At 45.9% G+C, this 21371-nt stretch overlaps 1 protein-coding gene across 2 annotated transcripts in view; it reads right to left on the reverse strand.

Annotated features, from left to right (window-relative positions):
* LOC123762694 (5-hydroxytryptamine receptor 2A) overlaps positions 1-21371 on the reverse strand; it is a 513254-nt gene that overhangs the window by 28388 nt on the left and 463495 nt on the right. For both annotated transcript variants that reach the window (XM_069332380.1, XM_069332381.1), the window contains 2 exons: positions 17914-20239; positions 2802-2919 (listed from right to left, as the gene is read on the reverse strand). In XM_069332380.1, the coding sequence (XP_069188481.1) occupies positions 2802-2919; positions 17914-18828 (1033 nt within the window). In that variant the 5' untranslated portion in view covers positions 18829-20239. The remainder of the gene's footprint in view (positions 1-2801; positions 2920-17913; positions 20240-21371) is intronic.

The raw sequence follows: 21371 nt of genomic DNA on the forward strand, positions 1-21371 counted from the left end.
AACTCACACCCCAGAAGTGACTCGAACCCATACTGCCAGGAGCAACGCAACTGGTAACTGGATGGTCAAGCGGATTAAGGCGTCCCTGTACATACCAGTTGCGTTGCTCTTGGCAGTATGGGTTCGAGTCACTTCTGGGGTGTGAGTTTTCAGTTGTATATAGTCCTGGGGACCATTCAGGCTTGTTTGCATTTGTGTTCCTCACGTGTTGCCCCAAAGAATGAGGTGATTTGATAAAATGCTATGCCCAAGATTACTATCCGAGTGCCGGCGGGGAAGTGGTTCAAATAGCTTAGGCTATCACTTCCTTATGTCCGGTCGTGATGGTCAAGCGGATTAAGGCGTCCCTGTACATACCAGTTGCGTTGCTCCTGGCAGTATGGGTTCGAGTCACTTCTGGGGTGTGAGTTTTCAGTTGTATATAGTCCTGGGGACCATTCAGGCTTGTTTGCATTTGTGTTCCTCACGTGTTGCCCCAAAGAATGAGGTGATTTGATAAAATGCTATGCCCAAGATTACTATCTGAGTGCCGGCGGGGAAGTGGTTCAAATAGCTTAGGCTATCACTTCCTTATGTCCGGTCGTGATGGTCAAGCGGATTAAGGCGTCCCTGTACATACCAGTTGCGTTGCTCCTGGCAGTATGGGTTCGAGTCACTTCGGGGGTGTGAGTTTTCAATTATATAGTCCTGGGGACCATTCAGGCTTGTTTGCATATATATATATATATATATATATATATATATATATATATATATGTCGTACCTAGTAGCCAGAACGCCCTTCTCAGCCTACTATGCAAGGCCCGATTTGCCTAACAGAGTGATTTTCGTTATTTAAAAAAATCCAATTGGTTTATTTGAATTAATATTATTATATTAAAAACATGGATTAGTGACTTAGTTATGTTAAGTTAGGTTTGGTAATATTTCTACCTGGATTTAACTCCCAATTAAAACAAAAATAAATTCATATACAATATAATGGAAAGTTTTATCATTCCATAAGAAAAAAAATTGTTGACAAAAATATATAATTTCAGGAAAACTCGGCTTGTTAGGCAAATCGAGCTATGCATACTTTTTTCCATTTGTGTCTTGGCCGGAGATCGAACCCGGGATCCCGATTTTGCTGTTCTTCCAGAAGATTTTCGTCACTGTTCACTCTGGTTCGTTTCTTTTTTGTACTGAAACCTTTACTTCTTAATCACATTTGGTAAAAAATAGATTTCACGAATAGAGAATTGAAAAAAAGAATAATGAAAAAAAAGGTGGACGAGAAAGAAAGGAAAGAAGGAAGAATTTGAGAAACGAAAATAGCGAGATTATAATGAGTATTATTCATTAATCTATCGGCAGTAGGAGAGAGGGGGATGGGAAGGGAAGGGAAGGAAAGGAAACGGAACGGAAGGGAAGGGGAGGGAAGGATAGGATGATGATAGAGAGGGGGTATGGGAGGGGGATAGAGTGTTGTTGGGGATGGAGAGAAGGAGGAGGTGGGTGGGTGTTGGGGAGATGGGAGGGAAGGGTGTTCGGGACGGGTCGGGGGATGGGGTGAGGGGGGGGGTTAAGAAGAAGGGAGGAGGAGGAGGAGGAGGGTGTTAGGGAGGGGAGGGGCAGGGGATCGGTGGATTTGGGGGAGGGGGGAAGGGATGAAAAACAGAAGGTTGGGGGGGGGGGGGGTGAGAGAGGCACCTCGCGGAAATTAATGTGTTTACGAAGCCCTTGGAAACATTTTTTTGACATGGTTAATTCCGGGGAAGGGAGCACTTACAGCTTCAGGTAATTCACATTATTCCTGGCTGTCAACTCTGCCACCCGCCCCGATTTAAAATTATTTGCCTCTCTCTCTCTCTCTCTCTCTCTCTCTCTCTCTCTCTCTCTCTCTCTCTCTCTCTCTCTCTCTCTCTGAGAGAGAGATACCTGATTGATGGGGGTATCAAGCAGAGAACCCTGCTTGATACCTGATTGATGGGGTTCTGGGAGTTCTTCTACTCCCCAAGCCCGGCCCGAGGCCAGGCTTGACTTGTGAGAGCTTGGTCCAACAAGCTATTGCTTGGAGCAGCCATGAATTTGTTGTTAAGTTCTGTGAAGATTAGTGTTTAATGATTTATGATATATGGGAAAGAAGCAACTGTTTGAATTTTCTTTTATAGAAGGTCGAGTCAGTCTCAGATTCATCAGAAAGTTTGTGTTGTTCCCTATGGCACTGTGCCACACTCATTTGATGAGTGCCAAGCCTGACTCGGCTACGGTGGGTACGTACCAGGCAGCAATTCATGGTGGAACAGCCATTTATTTTTACAGACAAAGATATAAAGAAAAATATCCCTTATATGCCACATGCGGGGGCTCAGTTCTTTCCAAATATCTCCTCCATTCCTTTTCTTCTTTTATCATTTATCTCCTCCTCCTATTCTCTCTCTCTCCTTTCTCCTTATTCCTTCCCCCTTCTCTTTTCCCTCTACTTCTTCCAATAATCTTTATTCTTCAAATTCGTTCTGTTTTCCTCACCTCACCACAACTACCTCTCGTAGTCCCTTCCTCCCTCAAAACTCCAAACATCAACAATCCCCCCTGACATAACCTACAACTCCCTCCCCTCTACAACCCTACCACCCCCCCCTCTACCCACCCCTCCACTCCACCCCCCCCCCGCCCGCTATCTACAACCATTCTATTCAAATTTCCCATAACCACCTACACAATCCACCGTAACAGCCACCCCGGCCCAGTCCCTCTCCCCCACCAACATCAACCCTTCCCCCACCACACCAACACTCTCCCCCACCACAGGTACTCACCCAGGAATCCAGCGATGGCTCCGAAGGGCATGACCACCAGGGAGACGAGCAGGTCCGCCACGGCCAGGGACATGAGGAAGTAGTTGGTCACGTTGTGCAGCCGTCGCTCCAGACAGATCTGTGGCGGGGGAAGAGTGTTCAGTGGCGGGGGAAGAGTGTTCAGTGGCGGGGGAGGAGTGTTCAGTGGCGGGGGAGGAGTGTTCAGTGGCGGGGGAGGAGTGTTCAGTGGCGGGGGAGGAGTGTTCAGTGGCGGGGGAGGAGTGTTCAGTGGCGGGGGAGGAGTGTTCAGTGGCGGGGGAGGAGTGTTCAGTGGCGGGCGAGGAGTGTTCAGTGGCGGGGGAGGAGTGTTCAGTGGCGGGGGAGGAGTGTTCAGTGGCGGGGGAGGAGTGTTCAGTGGCGGGGGAGGAGTGTTCAGAGGCGGGGGAGGAGTGTTCAGTGGCGGGGGAGGAGTGTTCAGTGGCGGGGGAGGAGTGTTCAGTGGCGGGGGAGGAGTGTTCAGTGGCGGGGGAGGAGTGTTCAGTGGCGGGGGAGGAGTGTTCAGTGGTGGGGGAGGAGTGTTCAGTGGCGGGGGAGGAGTGTTCAGTGGCGGGGGAGGAGTGTTCAGTGGCGGGGGAGGAGTGTTCAGTGCGGGGGAGGGGTGTTCAGTGGCGGGGGAGGAGTGTTCAGTGGCGGGGGAGGAGTGTTCAGTGGCGGGGGAGGCGTGTTCAGTGGCGGGGGAGGCGTGTTCAGTGGCGGGGGAGGCGTGTTCAGTGGCGGGGGAGGAGTGTTCAGTGGCGGGGGAGGAGTGTTCAGTGGCGGGGGAGGAGTGTTCAGTGGCGGGGGAGGAGTGTTCAGTGGCGGGGGAGGAGTGTTCAGTGGCGGGGGAGGAGTGTTCAGTGGCGGGGGAGGAGTGTTCAGTGGCGGGGGAGGAGTGTTCAGTGGCGGGGGAGGAGTGTTCAGTGGCGGGGGAGGAGTGTTCAGTGGCGGGGGAGGAGTGTTCAGTGGCGGGGGAGGAGTGTTCAGTGGCGGGGGAGGAGTGTTCAGTGGCGGGGGAGGAGTGTTCAGTGGCGGGGGAGAAGTGTTCAGTGGCGGGGGAGGAGTGTTCAGTGGCGGGGGAGGAGTGTTCAGTGGCGGGGGAGAAGTGTTCAGTGGCGGGGGAGGAGTGTTCAGTGGCGGGGGAGGAGTGTTCAGTGGCGGGGTAGGAGTGTTCAGTGGCGGGGGAGGAGTGTTCAGTGGCGGGGGAGAAGTGTTCAGTGGCGGGGAAGGAGTGTTCAGTGGCGGGGGAGAAGTGTTCAGTGGGAGAGGTGGAATATGGTGGGGAGTAGTGGAGAGCGGTGGGGAGAAATGGGGAGCAGTAGGTGTTACTACTGATAAGAGGACCAATGAGAGGAGGAAGAGGAGGAAATGAACTAATTGATTCAGGCTACTAAGAGGAATGGACAGACTGCAGATGGCAGGGGGGAAAATTCGAAGAAAGTCGGTTGGGGGGAAAATTATGGAGGAAGGAAGGAGAAATTATCAGGGAAAGCACAAAGCCATTATGACCATATAGCACTGGGAACGAGTCAGGTTAAGGATTTGGGATGGGACGGGGGAAGATATAGGGCCCAACCACTTGGACGGTCGGGGATTGAATGCCGACCTGCATGAAGCGGGACGGTCGCTCTACCGTCCTGCCCAATGTGTTTGACGGGGAAAATATGGAACATTGTTTAAAAGCTCTGAGGGGAATCTTGGGGAGTGAATACAGCAGTGAGGAACTAAGGAGCCAGATGCATACAACACCATATAAATGCATACAGTACAACAATATGAATAAATAAAATATAGCAATATAAATATTTAAATATTACTGGTAAACATTGCAGCCTAATCCCCTAACATGATTAATTATTTATTTATTATTTTACAATTATAATGTGACATGGCAGAGGTGAAGCTTGAGATCCTGCGAGCAGGAGCACAGGGAGGAAGTCTTCAGGAGGTGACGCGACTCCAATAGTGACCTGACGCTCAAAGATATACTGTAGATGAATGATATAACACATTACCATATATGCTACGTATACCACACACTCATAGTGCTGCATATAAACTTCAAATAATGACCCTAAATAGAAGAACATACTTTCAAAGGTTATTATTGATAAAGAAAGGCATTCATAAGCAGATAATTGTTGAAGGAAATTAGTATATATATATATATATATATATATATATATATATATATATATATATATATATATATATATATATATATATATATGCGAACAAGCTTGAATGGTCCCTAAGCATATATGCAACTGAAAACTCCACACCCCAGAAGTGACTCGAACCCAGATAGCCGGGAGCACTATGCAACTGGCGTGCATGGTACCTTAACCAACCGTGGTTCTCTCCTACCTAAAGAAGGTAGTGAGGAATTCATTAGAAAACTTAGAGACTCAAGAGCGGCCAGTTTCCTGTTCCAGCTCCTCAGTGTCGCGATCCAGAGAGGAAATGCTTGCTGGAAAGTAGAGAAGTGGGCGTACTGCACGCAACAGAGCCTTTTAGAGCCTTTTGGAGCCTGGTGGAGGGAGGGGGAGGTGTCACCTAGCAACAGAGCCTCCTAGAGTCACCAAGAGCACCGTCCCTCCTCTCCCAGGCGAGCAGAAACTCATTCAACTTGGTAGAGTGTGATGGAGTGCGAAATTCTATCGGAAATTGCTTGTATTGTTGGCCCGATATCTTTGTCCGTCAACCTGAGAGGACGTGGAGCAACTGTATTCACTTCTCGGTGAAGCGCAACCCTTCAACACTCAATACAACCTGACGACACGACAATACCCGATTGAACCCAAGTTCGATTCCCGATAAAGGCGAGATGATCGATCACGTATCTTGCATCTGTTGCATCTGTTCTCCCTAGAAGTTTTTTGGTAAATGAGAGCAAGGCAATTGTTATGGGTTGCATTTTGGGCAAGATTAGTCGTTGTCCTTGCCTCTAAAGAAGTGTTTCTCTGCCTTTAATGTTTCATTCCTCTTATTTTCAACCACACCCTCACCTGTGGGGCCCCTGCAACCACATTCTCACCTGTGGGGCCCCTGCAACCACATTCTCACCTGTGGGGCCCCTGCAACCACATTCTCACCTGTGGGGCCCCTGCAACCACATTCTCACCTGTGGGGCCCCTGCAACCACATTCTCACCTGTGGGGCCCCTGCAACCACATTCTCACCTGTGGGGCCCCTGCAACCACATTCTCACCTGTGGGGCCCCTGCAACCACATTCTCACCTGTGGGGCCCCTGCAACCACACCCTCACCTGTGGGGCCCCTGCAACCACACCCTCACCTGTGGGGCCCCTGCAACCACATTCTCACCTGTGGGGCCCCTGCAACCACACCCTCACCTGTGGGGCCCCTGCAACCACATTCTCACCTGTGGGGCCCCTGTAACCACACCCTCACCTGTGGGGCCCCTGCAACCACATTCTCGCCTGTGGGGCCCCTGCAACCACATTCTCACCTGTGGGCCCCTGCAACCACATTCTCGCCTGTGGGGCCCCTGCAACCACATTCTCACCTGTGGGGCCCCTGCAACCACACCCTCACCTGTGGGGCCCCTGCAACCACATTCTCACCTGTGGGGCCCCTACAACCACACCCTCACCTGTGGGACCCCTGCAACCACACCCTCACCTGTGGGGCCCCTACAACCACACCCTCACCCGTGGGACCCCTGCAACCACACCCTCACCTGTGGGCCCCTACAACCACACCCTCACCTGTGGGGCCCCTACAACCACGTTCTCCCCTGTGGGCCCCTACAACCACGTTCTCACCTGAAGACCCCCCTTCCCCTTGGGGGCCACATGGGGTCCGTGAACCCTCCCAGTTGGGCACCACTGCTCTAGAGAGACCTTGATCAACCTAACGTGCTGCCACTCGCCAACACTGGGAAACAATGGACACAAGGAAGAAGGCGTGTCTCATGCAGCAAGTTATTTATGGCCCTTTTCTCTGAGTTCTGTATAGTTATTCCTGGTTTTTTGTATCCTTTGTTGTTATTTATTGCTCTTATTCCTTTCATCATTATCACGTATTTGGTTATTTTAGTGATTATTTTCATATCGCTAATTTTATTACAAGTAGTAAACGGGGGGGGGGGGGGGGTAGTAGTTGTCGTAATATGAAAATGTGTAGTAGTAGTAGTAGTAGTAGTAGTAGTAGTAGTAGTAGTAGTAGTAGTAGTAACTGTAGTAGTACCAGGAACAGGCAGAAATAACATTAAATATAGAAGTAGTAGTAACGAAATCAGCAGTAGCAGTAGTAGAAATAGCACCAGCGGTAGTGATAGTAATAACAGAAGTACAAGTGGTAGTAGTAGTATAGTATTAGTAGTAGTAGAAGTAGTAGTAGTAGAAGCAGCACAAATCACATTTTCAAAAGACTTTTCATATTTATAAATTAAAATGTATCCACCATGCAGAGAATAAGTCACCCAAGCCAGATCTCCTCGACACTGTCTTCTGATGTGTGTGTGGCTTGGGGTGCCAGGTACCTATGATGTGTGTGTGGCTTGGGTGCCAGGTACCTATGATGTGTGTGTGGCTTGGGTGCCAGGTACCTATGATGTGTGTGTGGCTTGGGGTGCCAGGTACCTATGATGTGTGTGTGGCTTGGGGTGCCAGGTACCTATGATGTGTGTGTGGCTTGGGGTGCCAGGTACCTATGATGTGTGTGTGGCTTGGGGTGCCAGGTACCTATGATGTGTGTGTGGCTTGGGGTGCCAGGTACCTATGATGTGTGTGTGGCTTGGGGTGCCAGGTACCTATGATGTGTGTGTGGCTTGGGGTGCCAGGTACCTATGATGTGAGTGTGGCTTGGGTGCCAGGTACCTATGATATGTGTGTGGCTTGGGTGCCAGGTACCTATGATATGTGTGTGGCTTGGGGTGCCAGGTACCTATGATGTGTGTGTGTGGATATGTGTGTGGCTTAGGTGCCAGGTACCTATGATATGTGTGTGGCTTGGGGTGCCAGGTACCTATGATGTGTGTGTGGCTTGGGGTGCCAGGTACCTATGATGTGTGTGTGGCTTGGGTGCCAGGTACCTATGATATGTGTGTGGCTTGGGTGCCAGGTACCTATGATATGTGTGTGGCTTGGGGTGCCAGGTACCTATGATGTGTGTGTGGCTTGGGTGCCAGGTACCTATGATATGTGTGTGGCTTGGGGTGCCAGGTACCTATGATGTATGTGGCTTGGGGGGGGGGGTCAGTATATTCACTAGTTTCATTATTACCAATTTCCTCACCACCACCACAAGACCAACCAAAAATAACACAAGTGAGAGTTGATGAAGCTGTGTATATTAAGGAAAAATATTACCAGGAGGAGGGATATATTATGGGGGGGAGCTGGGGAAGGGGGAGGAGGAGATCACGCTGCTCATTTTTCACCCTAAGTCTGGTGCTTAATGGTAGGACGCTGGAAGGTCTCTACAGCAGCACCTCTCTCTCTCTCTCTCTCTCTCTCTCTCTCTCTCTCTCTCTCTCTCTCTGTCTCTCTCTCTCTCTCTCTTTTCCACTGCCTTACCTCTCATATCACTATATTTCATAAGCCCTGTCGCTCAATTCTCGTAATCTATCATCCAGTGTTTTAATACGGGCATTATTCAACTGTTTCTCTATTCCTCACATCATACTTCTGCCTCTTCCTCCTTTAGCACCTTTTTACTTTTCATACCTTGCATTCAATATATATATTCCCCCCCCCCCTTTATCCCTTGGCTCTATTACCGCCCACCTGCTCCCTTATCTCCCCTTACACCTTCTCCTCCTCCTACACCCTTCAGCAGGAGACGCATGACTGCTGATTACATTTACACGGTCTGAAGGCTGAGGATTTCTTAGGGGGCTTGAATAGCTGTTTTTGAAACGGTGTTACTCCTTACACTATTATAACTGGAGTTATATGCATGTTCAAGGGCCAGTTTGACAGCGACAATATCCTTCTGAAATGCGGAGGGATTTTTAGTCACTCGAGTGGAAGAGGAGGAGGTAGAAAGCTCCTGCTGAGTGGGTGCATTGTTGGTTAACAAAGCCATCAGTGTAGTGTGTAGTTGTATTTGGGAGGCGCGCTGTGGGTCAGTGAGTCTAAGGCTTCAGCTTTGAAGTGTTGGTGGCGATACATTGCCTTCCCTGATTTTGGTATTGGTTTAGTTGTGGTGGGATATGACTTCGCACATTACATTATTTAATGAGTCTTCAGACCTGTCGATATGAGGTGCCTGGAGCTTTACAATTGCTTTATCCACTCTAGTGTTCTTGAGGATAAGTATTCAACGGTTGCCAGTGCAGGCCACTGATCGCAATCCCCAAAATGACTAACCCTGCGACAAAGGGAATTATAAACAGAGCTTAGGTCTTGACACACAATATGTAACACTTTATCAATTCTAGGTCTTCAGTACAACTGACCTTAGTAGGTAATAATAAAAAGGAAAAGTGTTGGGAGTGGTGTTGGTGGAGAGGCAGCTAGCGTGGGAGTCGGGCCACTTGCCTGTCAGTAAGCAGCGTCACCAATCATAGTAATGACGAAAGGATATGTGACAAAAGAAATTACATGTTGCCTGTGTCCTAGTACTGAGTTTGTGCGGGATGTACACTGTACACTAACTAACATTACAGGAGACGGGAAGGCAGATATTATATAGCTCCCTTTCTCTTATATATATATATATATATATATATATATATGTCGTACCTAGTAGCCAGAACTCACTTTTTGGCCTACTATGCAAGGCCCGATTTGCCTAATAAGCCAAGTTTTCCTGAATAAATATATTTTTTCTAATTTTTTTCTTATGAAATGATAAAGCTACCCATTTCATTATGTATGAAGTCAATTTTTTTTATTGGAGTTAAAATTAACGTAGATATATGACCAAACCTAACCAACCCTACCTACCCTAACCTAAACTATCTCTATAGGTTAGGTTTGGTTAGGTAGCCGAAAAAGTTAGGTTAGGTTAGGTTAGGTAGGTTAGGTAGTCGAAAAACAATTAATTCATGAAAACTTGGCTTATTAGGCAAATCGGGCCTTGCATAGTAGGTTGAGAAGTGCGTTCTGGCTACTAGGTACGACATATATATATATATATATATATGTCGTACCTAGTAGCCAGAACTCACTTCTGAGCCTACTATGCAAGGCCCGATTTGCCTAATAAGCCAAATTTTCATGAATTAATTGCTTTTCGACTACCTAACCTACCTAACCTAACCTAACCTAACTTTTTCGGCATCCTAACCTAACCTAACCAATAAAAATAGGTTAGGTTAGGTTAGGTACGGTTGGTTAGGTTCGGTCATATATCTACGTTAATTTTAACTCCAATAAAAAAAATTGACCGCTTACATAATGAAATGGGTTGCTTTATCATTTCATAAGAAAAAAATTAGAGAAAATATATTAATTCATGAAAACTTGGCTTATTAGGCAAATCGGGCCTTGCATTGTAGGCTGAAAAGTGAGTTCTGGCTACTAGGTACGACATATATATATATATATATATATATATTGCTTTTCGACTACCTAAGCAATATATATATATATATATATATATATATATATATATATATATATATATATACATATATATATATATATATATATATATATATATATATATATATATATATATATATATATATATATATATACATATATATATAGGTATATTTTGGTAGCAGTCTTTCCTGTAAACATATGTTGTTGCATATGACCGAAAGAGTAAGATTAATAATTCTAACACGAATCTTCTCAATATTTCTTATGTTTTCCTTCACTGTCGAGGGAAGTTGAAAAATTAACTCCCCAAAATTAATTTTCACACTATATTTATGGCCTGACGCCTAGAAGCGTTTCGCAAGGCACTCCTTACATTTTCAAAGACAATTTTCCATACTCTGTCAATGCTTATATTCGCTTGGGGCGAGGTGATGCAGGATCTGATTGAGATGAACAAGTGGATCAATAAAACAATGGGTACGCCATTGCGTTTTCTATCTTCTTGCTTCTGTGTTGGTTCGGGGTCTTGAAGTGGGTAGGATGTAATTATGTGTTAATTGGCTGTTGATTGCTGGTTTTGACTTTTTGATGTGTAGGGCCTCGCTGATGTCACGTCTGATGATGTGTACCTGTCGATAATTTCTGTGTTGCTTGCTTGTTAAGGTTTCTCTGGTGATGGTCTGGTTGTGTGATGAGATTATATGCTCCTTGATGGAGCCCTGTTGTTTGTGCATTGTTAATCGCCTAGAAAGAGACGTTGTTGTCTTGCCTATATACTGGGATCTTTGGGGCTGACAGTCCCCAAGTGGGCATGTAAAGGCATAGACGATGTTAGTCTCTTTCAAGGCGTTCTGTTTGGTGTCTGGAGAGTTCTTCATAAGTAGGTTTGCCGTCTTCTTGTTTTTGTAGTAAATTGTTAATGGAATCTTCTGATTTGTGTCTGTGTGGATAACGGTCCTATCAATAATATTGATAGGACCGTTATCCGTTCCTATCTAATATAATATATATTGATAGGAACGAGAGAGAGAGAGAGAGAGAGAGAGAGAGAGAGAGAGAGAGAGAGAGAGAGAGAGAGAGAGAGAGAGAGAGAGAGAGAGAGAGAGAGAGAGAGAGAGAGAACAATTTACTTAAAGCTGCCAGAGCCTGGAGCTTAAAGGTTGCTCTGGTAACCTCAAACTGTAACGTAAGTGAACCAATCTCTCCTCAGCACTCCTTGCAGCGACTCAGGTACAGCTCGTAGCTGCACTGTGTACCCACGACCCGTAACATGCGTCCTTACCTCCCCCAAGCCTCCCAGTGCCTCTACAGCCGCTTATGCTCCACCTCCGCTCTCAGGATCAGGCCTTGTAATACTACTCCTTGGTTAGCGCAACTTGCAGGTTGTTGCTGCTTGTGGTGTGAGCGGTGTGCACTGGGCAACAAATGGCCTCGTCTCCTCCAACCTGCCATCTAGAGAGGCATGCAATTCTTGTCACACTGCCGTAGTAATAACCATAAATCCAGCAAGTTATTTGACCCGATCGATGTCTGGAAAAGCCGGGAGCTGTGAGTACTGGCCTGGAACACTGGCCGGGGCACGTTACCCATAGCGGGGGTCGGCGGTGGCGGTCAGGGAAGGTCTTACCATTTTGCAACTGACTGGTGTATAACAAACCCTCCCACCTTCTTCCTCATCTTCCCTCCCCCTTTTTTTTTTTAGCGGGAATGATTTTCTTACCCTATGCGCTCTATTCCACTTTGTATTATCTGCCCTTCTTCTCGGGTTCCTGTCACTACTGGTGGTCACTGGGAACACTCGCTTCCTCTTCCTCGTCCTCGAGACCCCAGTCACCTCATCTATTGTAAGATTTCTGTATCTTTGGCCTTCGCGTCTCTCTCTCTCTCTCTCTCTCTCTCTCTCTCTCTCTCTCTCTCTCTCTCTCTCTCTCTCTCTCTCTCTCTCTCTCTCTCTCTCTCGGTGTCCCTCTACTCCAATGTCCCATCCATTCTTACTTCCCCATCTTCCTCTCCCATCGCCACCTCCTACTGCCCATTTCTCTGCTTTGCTCTTCTCTCTTCGCCTCTCGACACGTGCTCCATCTCCACCTCCCCTCAGAACATTTCTGTCTCTCCTCGCTACCATCATCTTCCATTTAGGAAGTAACGTTAGGTGTCATGCTGAAGACTGTCTACCCAGTCATCTGCGAATTTACTCACTTCTCTCTTCTGTTCTCTTGTTTACAAGATCCGTGTGTGTGCTCATGTCCTTGTGTCGATAGTCACGTTCTTTCCTCTTGAGGGTCTTGATTTCCCCCCTTCATTTCCTACTGGTCACGGTCCTCTTGCTCCCTCTCCGCTATGCTCATTTCCTAGTAATTGTCTGGTTGTTGCTGATTATCTAGTTTTCAACCATATCTGAAGCGTATCCAACCCGATGTGCAGCTGGTCGTAATCTTCAGATGTTGTGACTCTTTCTCATTATTTTGTTATCGTTCTTAGACTTTGGTAGACATGCATGTAGACTTCCTCATTAAGGTATGAGGAAGTCTTACATATGTAAGGGATAGCAGGACTTGCCTTCTATACAGCCATGTTGGTGATTGGAGACACAGTTCGTAGCCTGTGGGTAGCGACCATCTGTGTTCGCTTGCATATGCAAGTATTTTGAGAGCGACCTTTTTTTGTATGAACTTGGTAAGATATATTGTCACCAAGTCTACCTGTTCATCCATCAGTTATTCCCCCCACCCCTCTTCTCCTCTCTATCTCATTCCGTTTCTCTCTGTGTCTCAATGTCTCCACCCTCAACACCTCTCACTACGAAAACTGCACTAATTGACAAACTTATCTGTACAAGCTCACAACACTATCCTCAGTGCCCGATAGGGTCAATATGCGTAAGAAAATTATCTTAAATATGCAAAACCTGATACCATATATAATTTTGGTGTTGTGTTGGGCTAAAGGCCTATCAACCTTCGGTGAGTTATTAAGACAACAGTAACTTACTGACCAACCAGCCAGTATACTATAGCATATGATCACCAAAACACATAGCAGAAAATGAAGGAACGACGACGTTTATATATATATATATATATATATATATATATATATATATATATATATATATATATATATATATATATATATATATATATATATATATATATATATATCCAGGAACCCACAGCCTGGGTTCCTGGATTTGCCCTAATCTGTCTGTCTCCCATTTGCCTGTTATTCTATTCATCCATCTATTTATCTATCCATCTGTCAATCCATCCATCTACTGTCTGTCTCTTTCATTGGCTCTGTCTGCCTCTCTCTGTCTTTGTCTCTGGGTCCCGGTATCTGTCGGTCTCATAGAAATTATAATTGTCTAGTGTTTAGGATCTCAGTGGTGTAAAAATACTACAGAATAGTTACCCCTTTACTCTGAGAACGGGCATGCCTTGAGAGTCCTTTGAAGCTATGGCAGCATCGTCTGTTTTATGTGAGTATGGTCTTAGTCTCTCACACTTCCCCAGTCACTCCTCTCCCCACCTCTCTCTCTGGGGGAGGGGAAAGTGGGGAGAGAGAGAAGCTTTTAGAGGTCAAAGGTGCAGTCTGATGAAGGTCCGAGTAGTTTCATGATGATTCTGTTGCCACAGTGATCTGTTGCCACAGTGACTGTTGAAACAGTGACTGTTGAAACAGTGACTGTTGCCACAGTGACTGTTGCCACAGTGACTGTCGCCACAGTGACTGTTGAAACAGTGACTGTCGCCACAGTGACTGTTGAAACAGTGACTGTCGCCACAGTGACTGTTGAAACAGTGACTGTCGCCACAGTGACTGTTGAAACAGTGACTGTTGCCACAGTGAGTGCATATTTCATGATGTCACAAACACATAGATTTGTATTTTATGGCCAACATGTCCTAGGTAGAATTAATTTGACAATTTTGGCGTGATCATCACATAAAAGTTTACGATGTCAAAAAATAATAATAATTCAGAGCAGAAAGTAATGGTATTTTGAGAAATTTTGTGCGGTAGGAGGGAGGGAGGGGGGGAGGGTAATGTGGCAAAGTTTTACGTGGCAATATTTTGAAGCCATTATCGACCCACCCATGTTGGGCATGTAACCAACAATAATTATTGTGAAGAAATTTTGTGAGGCAACCTTCAAACGTCTATCCTCCAACTTCAAGTAAATAAACAGACAGACATTTCCATTTACACACACACACACACAGCTGGAAAAAGTTCAGAGGTATGCGTCAAGGCTAGTCCCAGAACTAAGAGGCATGAGTTACGAAGAAAGGCTGCGTGAAATGAACCTCAAGACACTGGAAGACAGAAAAGTAAGGGGAGACATGATCACTACTTACAAAATTCTAGGGGGAATTGACAGGGTAGATAAGGATAAATTGTTTAACACTGGTGGTACGCGAACAAGGGGACACAGGTGGAGACTGAGTACCCAAATGAACCACAGGGACATTAGAAAGAATTTTTTCAGTGTCAGAGTAGTTAACAGGTGGAATGCATTAGGCAGTAATGTGGTGGAGGCTGACTCCATACACAGTTTCAAATGTAGATATGATAAAGCCCAGTAGGCTCAGGAATCTGTACATCAGATGATTGACGGTTGAGAGGCGGAACCAAAGAGCCAGAGCTCGACCCCCGCAAGCATAATTATGTGAGTACAACTAGGTGAGTTCACACACATATCTTTATTTCTTTATGCGGTATAATCTCAAATAAACACTTTATATGAATATTAATTTAATTTTAGTGTTAGTCATTATCAAAACATTTTGTATGCCTATACATGTGTTATACTGCAATACTATGCAAGATAAATCATCAAAATTTAAACCTGAATTTGGATGGGTTTCCCTGTGCATGCAAAGTGATGGTCAATATCAGAGTTATATAAAATAGTTAATCATCCCTCTATGCAATCAGGCCAGACCGGAAACCATTTCTATGCAACAATGTAAAACACATGCCATTGATGAGTCCTTAATGAGAGAGAAAAATAAGTGATGCATATCAGAGAAAGAGAGAGAGAGAGAGAGAGAGAGAGAGAGAGAGAGAGAGAGAGAGAGAGAGAGAGAGAGAGAGAGAGAGAGAGAGAGAGAGAGAGAGGTGTGTGTGTGTGCTTACTCACCTATTTGTACTAGCCAAATTGTACTTGCAGATTGTCGAGCTTCGGCTCTTTGGTTCCGCTTCTCAGCTCTTAATCATCTAGTGTAAATGATCTCGAACCTATTGGGCTTTATCACATCATTTAAAACTGTTTATTGAGTCTGTCTACACCACATTACATCATGTGGTGTGTGTGTGTGTGTGTGTGTGTGTGTGTGTGTGTGTGTGTGTGTGTGTGTGTGTGTGTGTGTGTGTGTGTGTGTGTGTATGTGTGTGTGTGTGTACTCACCTATTTGTACTCACATATTTGTGCTTGCAGGATCGAGCATTGACTCTTGGATCCCGCCTTTCCAGCTATCGGTTGTTTACAGCAATGACTCTGTGTGTGTGTGTGTGTGTGTGTGTGTGTGTGTGTGTGTGTGTGTGTGTGTGTGTGTGTGTGTGTGTGTGTGTGTGTGTGTGTGTGTGTGTGTGTGTGTGTGTGTGTGTGTGTGTGTGTGTGTGTGTGTGTGTGTGTGTGTGTGTGTGTGTGTGTGTGAAATATCCTGGTATTTCGGTTCTTCGAAGGAACATCATAAAGAGGATAGAATACACGTGGAACGAAAGAGGAGGAAGAAGAGGAGGAAGAGGAGCGGCTAAAAAAAAACAATTGCCACAGATACAACCCTCACCATCACAACCCCCCCCCCCTCACTCTCACTCCACCACTCACCATCTCCCCCTTCATCACCAACTCCACCCACTTCACTCCGTTATCACCACAATCTATCACTATCTATCACTACCCCCCCCCTCCTCCCCCTATCATAACCATCACCAGTGGCTGTAGCCGGTCAACGTTGCCATTCACAGTTAACTCGTCTTCTTAACAGGTCGCGTTTTGTACGTTATGGCGACCAACGTAACAAAGGCGCCCTACTACGAAAAGTAACGGTTCACAAACACCTAGGGGGATTTTCTATGCATCAGTCTCGATAGGTTGGGTGGGTTGCTTGGGTTCATACGTTTCTGGTTTTAGCTTAGGAGGTTGGATTTTTGACGGAGTGGCATAATCCAGAGAACGCCGCGCTGCACCACCGCCCACTCTCACGGACCAGCCCCACGGACCAGCCACACGGACCAGCCCCACGGACCAGCCCCACGGACCAGCCCCTCCGACCAGCCCCAAGGACCAGCCCCATGGACCAGCCCCATGGACCAGCCCCACGGACCAGCCCCACGGACCAGCCACACGGACCAGCCCCTCCGACCAGCCCCACGGACCAGCCCCAAGGACCAGCCCCATGGACCAGCCCCAAGGACCAGCCCCATGGACCAGCCCCACGGACCAGCCCCACGGACCAGCCCCAAGGACCAGCCCCACGGACCAGCCCCACGGACCAGCCCCACGGACCAGCCCCACAACTGGTCGTGCCTACAATGAAAAGCGACCCCCAGTGTGGGGTCTGAAAATTGTGTGAGGGTGGACCCCCTTCTTGCTGCCCCTGGAGAGAGAGGACATGAGCATCTTGACAGAAGTGACCACATCATTATGGGGGTCTTCCTAAGGCCCGTAGGAACTTCTTGAGGAGCTCCGATCGTTTAGGGGTTCTTCTAATGTCAAAGCCCAACTTCTTGAAAGAACTCTCTGACATCTTAAAAGTTTTCCTGCAGTTACTTTAAGATTTTCTGAGCATCCGATCGATAAGATCTTCTTAATTGTGTCGGGGGACAGGCAGCCAGTGTATATATATACACTGGCTATAACGGAGAGGTGATTGTGACTATATAGATGTGGTTTGCACCCAGCTGTCCACATCAAGGTGTTTACACCCAGCAGCACCAGCTGTTCCAGCCATTTATACATCCAGCTGCACCAATACATTCCCACCAACGCCAGACTCTACGTCTTGCAATACAGATCTAAGCTTCCTTATTTATTACTGTGTTTTGCAACATTGTTTCATATAAAGCCGAAATCTGCCAGCCAATAATTTTATCATAAAGTATGCAACTTATTTTGTGTTTCGCACTTTTTTTTAATGTCGTCTACGGTGTAGTATTTTTTGTTTAATCGCAGGTTATAACTCCTATACTCTGCCCTCATATCCCAGCTTCTTGTCTTCATATCCCAGCTTCTTGCTCTCATATCCCAGCTTCTTGTCTTCATATTCCAGCTTCTTGTCTTCATATCCCAGCTTCTTGTCATAACATCCCAGGTCTCTTGTCTTCAGCAATGTTAAGAGCAGGGATCCCAACCTCCTTTTATCATTTGTTTGTGAGCAAATTAAATGAAAACTAAATTGAAGATGAAATGATTTATTTGCCGAGTGAGAATGTGGGAACCAACAACGCTGAGCTCTCACAAGTGGTGCATGATCATGCAGCTATAATATATCGCAGCTGCCCTCGCCTCTTGCTCTCATTTTCCATATAACATCAAAACATAAAAAAATATCAACAAAATCAGGACTTACCGCTAAACAGACGAGAATGTTGCCGATACCCCCAGCCAAGATGAACATGGCCAGGAAGAGGAATGAGAAGTCGTAGTCGTAGCCACCGTCGCCGCCTGCTGTGGCGTTGAGGAAGAGGTCGTCTTCTGTGAGGTTGAGAGACAAGTGTGGATCGAGCTGCTGCAGGAGCTCCGGGACTCTACACTGCACTATATGCAGCGACGACGGCGGCGGCGGCGTCGTCGAAGGCGGCAAGGATGGCACTGGTAGTATGGGTAGTGAGGTGTTGGACGAGGGCTGAGTGGATGACGAAGGCGACGAGGGATTGATTGTCAAGTTATCACAAAGAGCAGATGAGCACGAGCCGAAGGAGCACAGGAGTTCGCTCCCGAAGGAGAGAACAGAGGTTAAAAAATTCTCACTAGTGTTAAATCTCAGCTCCCAGAAGCTGGAGGTGTTGTCTCGCCAACAGGACAAGCAGGCGTGAGCCCGTCTCGTGTCCTCCAGCGCCCCCGGGCTGACGGAGGTGTGATTGAACACGTCACTCTGCATGAAACCCCCGCTTCTCATGCAGTCTTTCATACTCGTCACCCAGCACGAGGCGTTAGGGGATACGATCTCCAACACATCGTTACACTGGAATGTTAGATCGCTACTTACGACACCCGCGGCGTTGATGTCACTGCCCACCCAGGCACAGTCTACCCGGTTACCGCCTGCCAGGGATACCACTGACCACGGAAAGCCATCTTCCCCTCCGCTATCAAACATCTGCGACTGGACATCATCCACTCTTGGCACGCTGCTGTTGTAACTGAAGCCTTCGTCTTGAAACCTGCCAGCCCCGGACGTCAGAGCATTGTGCGCTGACGTCTCATTGCCCTTCATCTTATTTTTAAGCCAATAGTCCCTAATTAAAGCGGCGATGCTCTTCATCGGGAAGTTCTGTATTCATGATCTTCCCGAGACAAGAAGAGACGGCCCACCTGCAGTGGGCGCTAGACCGCAGAAGAGAGGGCGGGCTTCCTCAACCATAGGGTACCTTGCCATTGTGGTTTTCTAACTGGAATGTTACTGGAGGCTTTCATCACATTTCAAATCGTCTCCCACAACACGGATTTTATAAATACATTATCCGTTTGCCCTTCGGAATCACTATTTAATGAAAGTTCATTTTTTGAATTTCTGGGATTAAGACAATCTAGTCGAGTAATTTATAAATCATAACACACAGATTATTTGCCTTTCTTCGGTATTCGTTCTCTAGTAAGCGACATATCATACCGTGAATAACTTGTCGTATTTTCATTATTTACACAAATTACTGAAAGGTTAATTACAAGATTAATGGGCCTTCTAAGAGGGATTAATTTGACATTAATAATTAGCTCTATTCACTAAACGTCCGAGGATGAGATTTCTCTTTTTTATGAGTGTGCCTGAGGACAGTGGGGACGCCCTCTGTCTTGGAGACTCGCCTCCAAAACGAGGAAAACTTTTTCTCTTGACACTTTCTAAAGGAAAGTTTCTTGTTTCTCAGGACCACAACTGCTGGAGAAGAGTTTTACTGGGCCCCTCACAGCCTCCCAAGCTCTCTCTTGCCACCAATATGCTGTAATAATAATACTGGACTGAAATATCAGAATCTTTTTTTCAATATGTGATTTTTTCTTCAGATGTTGAGGATAACAGACCAGTACAAACACCTGGCTGGAATAACTCTATACCTCACGATTTATTGCAATTTGTTAAAATAACTGTTGACGACACAAATAACTTGGTTGTATAACCATGTAAAGGACAAAACTTTAACATTGAAAAACTTAATGCCATCACCAGAAAGGCATAAACTCGAAACCAACTTTGATGACTTTTGTTTTGTTTTAGCCCGGTAAGAGTTCCTGGAAGACCCAAATGGTCCCGGAATTATCACTCACTGCACTTTTTAGCCTTCTCAGGGCTAACACTCCGCTAACAAGCCGTAGTTCCAGGCAATACCTAACTTTGAAGAATCCGGAAATGTATTACATCCAAATGCTGTGCTCTGGGCTTAGAGCCCAAATCCCATGATAACAAGAGGAATCATTGCATTGATTTTCTACGTTCACTAGGGCATGATTTTCCTTTTATTTCCTTCTTATCTTAAGCCGCCTCAGTCACGTTCGACCCCTAACACGCCTCTCTTTTCCATAGCCAGACAGAGCTAATTAATCTCCAGGTAGGGACTGAAAGGATTGGCTCCCTGAGGCAGTGTCTGGAATATGGCTCTCTTGATTTTCCAGATTTTTCGGGGAGAATCTTCATTCTGAATAGAGTCTCGTCTCCGCAGCTAGCTCCTCTGAATAACCTGGAAAAGATACGGAAATATTAGATATATGAATATAAAGATTACATTTAGTCTCTCTCACGGTACATTCTGAGTTCTGAGATAAAGTCACTTTAAAGAAAGATGTTTTCCTCCAAAAGATCCTCAGAGGAATTACAAGTTAAACTTAACAGTTGTGGTTTTAAACTTAGACGTAGCTGCGCCTGCAGACTGTATCAGCTGGAGACCACCACAAAAATAACTGGTAATGATAATATATCCGGGAACTGTCAATCGTACAGAGGAAACGTAATATTGCCTACTTACTAAGAATGATGTGTTCACTGTCTTTGAGACATGTAGCAGGGAAGAGATGGCTTTTAATGACCTTTAAACTGATTTAAATTGGACTAGGCAATTCTGAGTAAGGTTTTACTTATGGCTAGGCTAGCAGGGGAACTAAGGAAAGGTAATTATGAGCGAGCCATCGCGACTTGGAAGGAATATACGAACAAGGAGGTGGAATAGGACGGGGTGAATGAACGGTGTATCGGGGGATTGAACGTCAACTTGCATTAAGCCAGACCATCGTTGTACATCGACCAGCTAGCTCGAGCGGTTGGTCAGTGAGGAAATTAAAATGCTTTACAATACAAATTCACGTTCACATGCCAGTTCAAGAACATAAGTTCCCAGCACTGAGTTAACCATGGCCAGAATAAGCATATACACCAGTGGTTCCTAACCTGTGGTTCGAGGACCTCCTCGGGGTCTGCAAGCTAATTTCAAAATTTCAAGAAGAGGCTCCAGCGTAAAATATATAATTTACTAACGAAAATGCTGCTTGAGATAAACTTGAAATTTTTCCATTAATTTTTTATTTTTTTTTTTTGCTCTTGGTTGTAATATTATCAACTCAGAATGGGAACTTTGGTGGTATCATGTTTATCACAAGCTCTGATTGGCTGTTGATGACATTATATGAAAATCTGGGATGTGATTGGTGGGCCAGAACCTTCAGCTGTGAACGATAGGTTACTTGTGAGTGTAACATTCTGGAATCAATATCGAGAATTGACTTTATATTACCTATTGATGGACATTTTTGTAATTTTTTATTATTTGTTTTCTTCAAATATAGGCATATAAAAGCAATTCACTTACACGCATTCAC

The sequence above is a fragment of the Procambarus clarkii genome, chromosome 27, assembly GCF_040958095.1.
Source record: "Procambarus clarkii isolate CNS0578487 chromosome 27, FALCON_Pclarkii_2.0, whole genome shotgun sequence".
Lineage (NCBI taxonomy): Eukaryota > Metazoa > Arthropoda > Malacostraca > Decapoda > Cambaridae > Procambarus > Procambarus clarkii.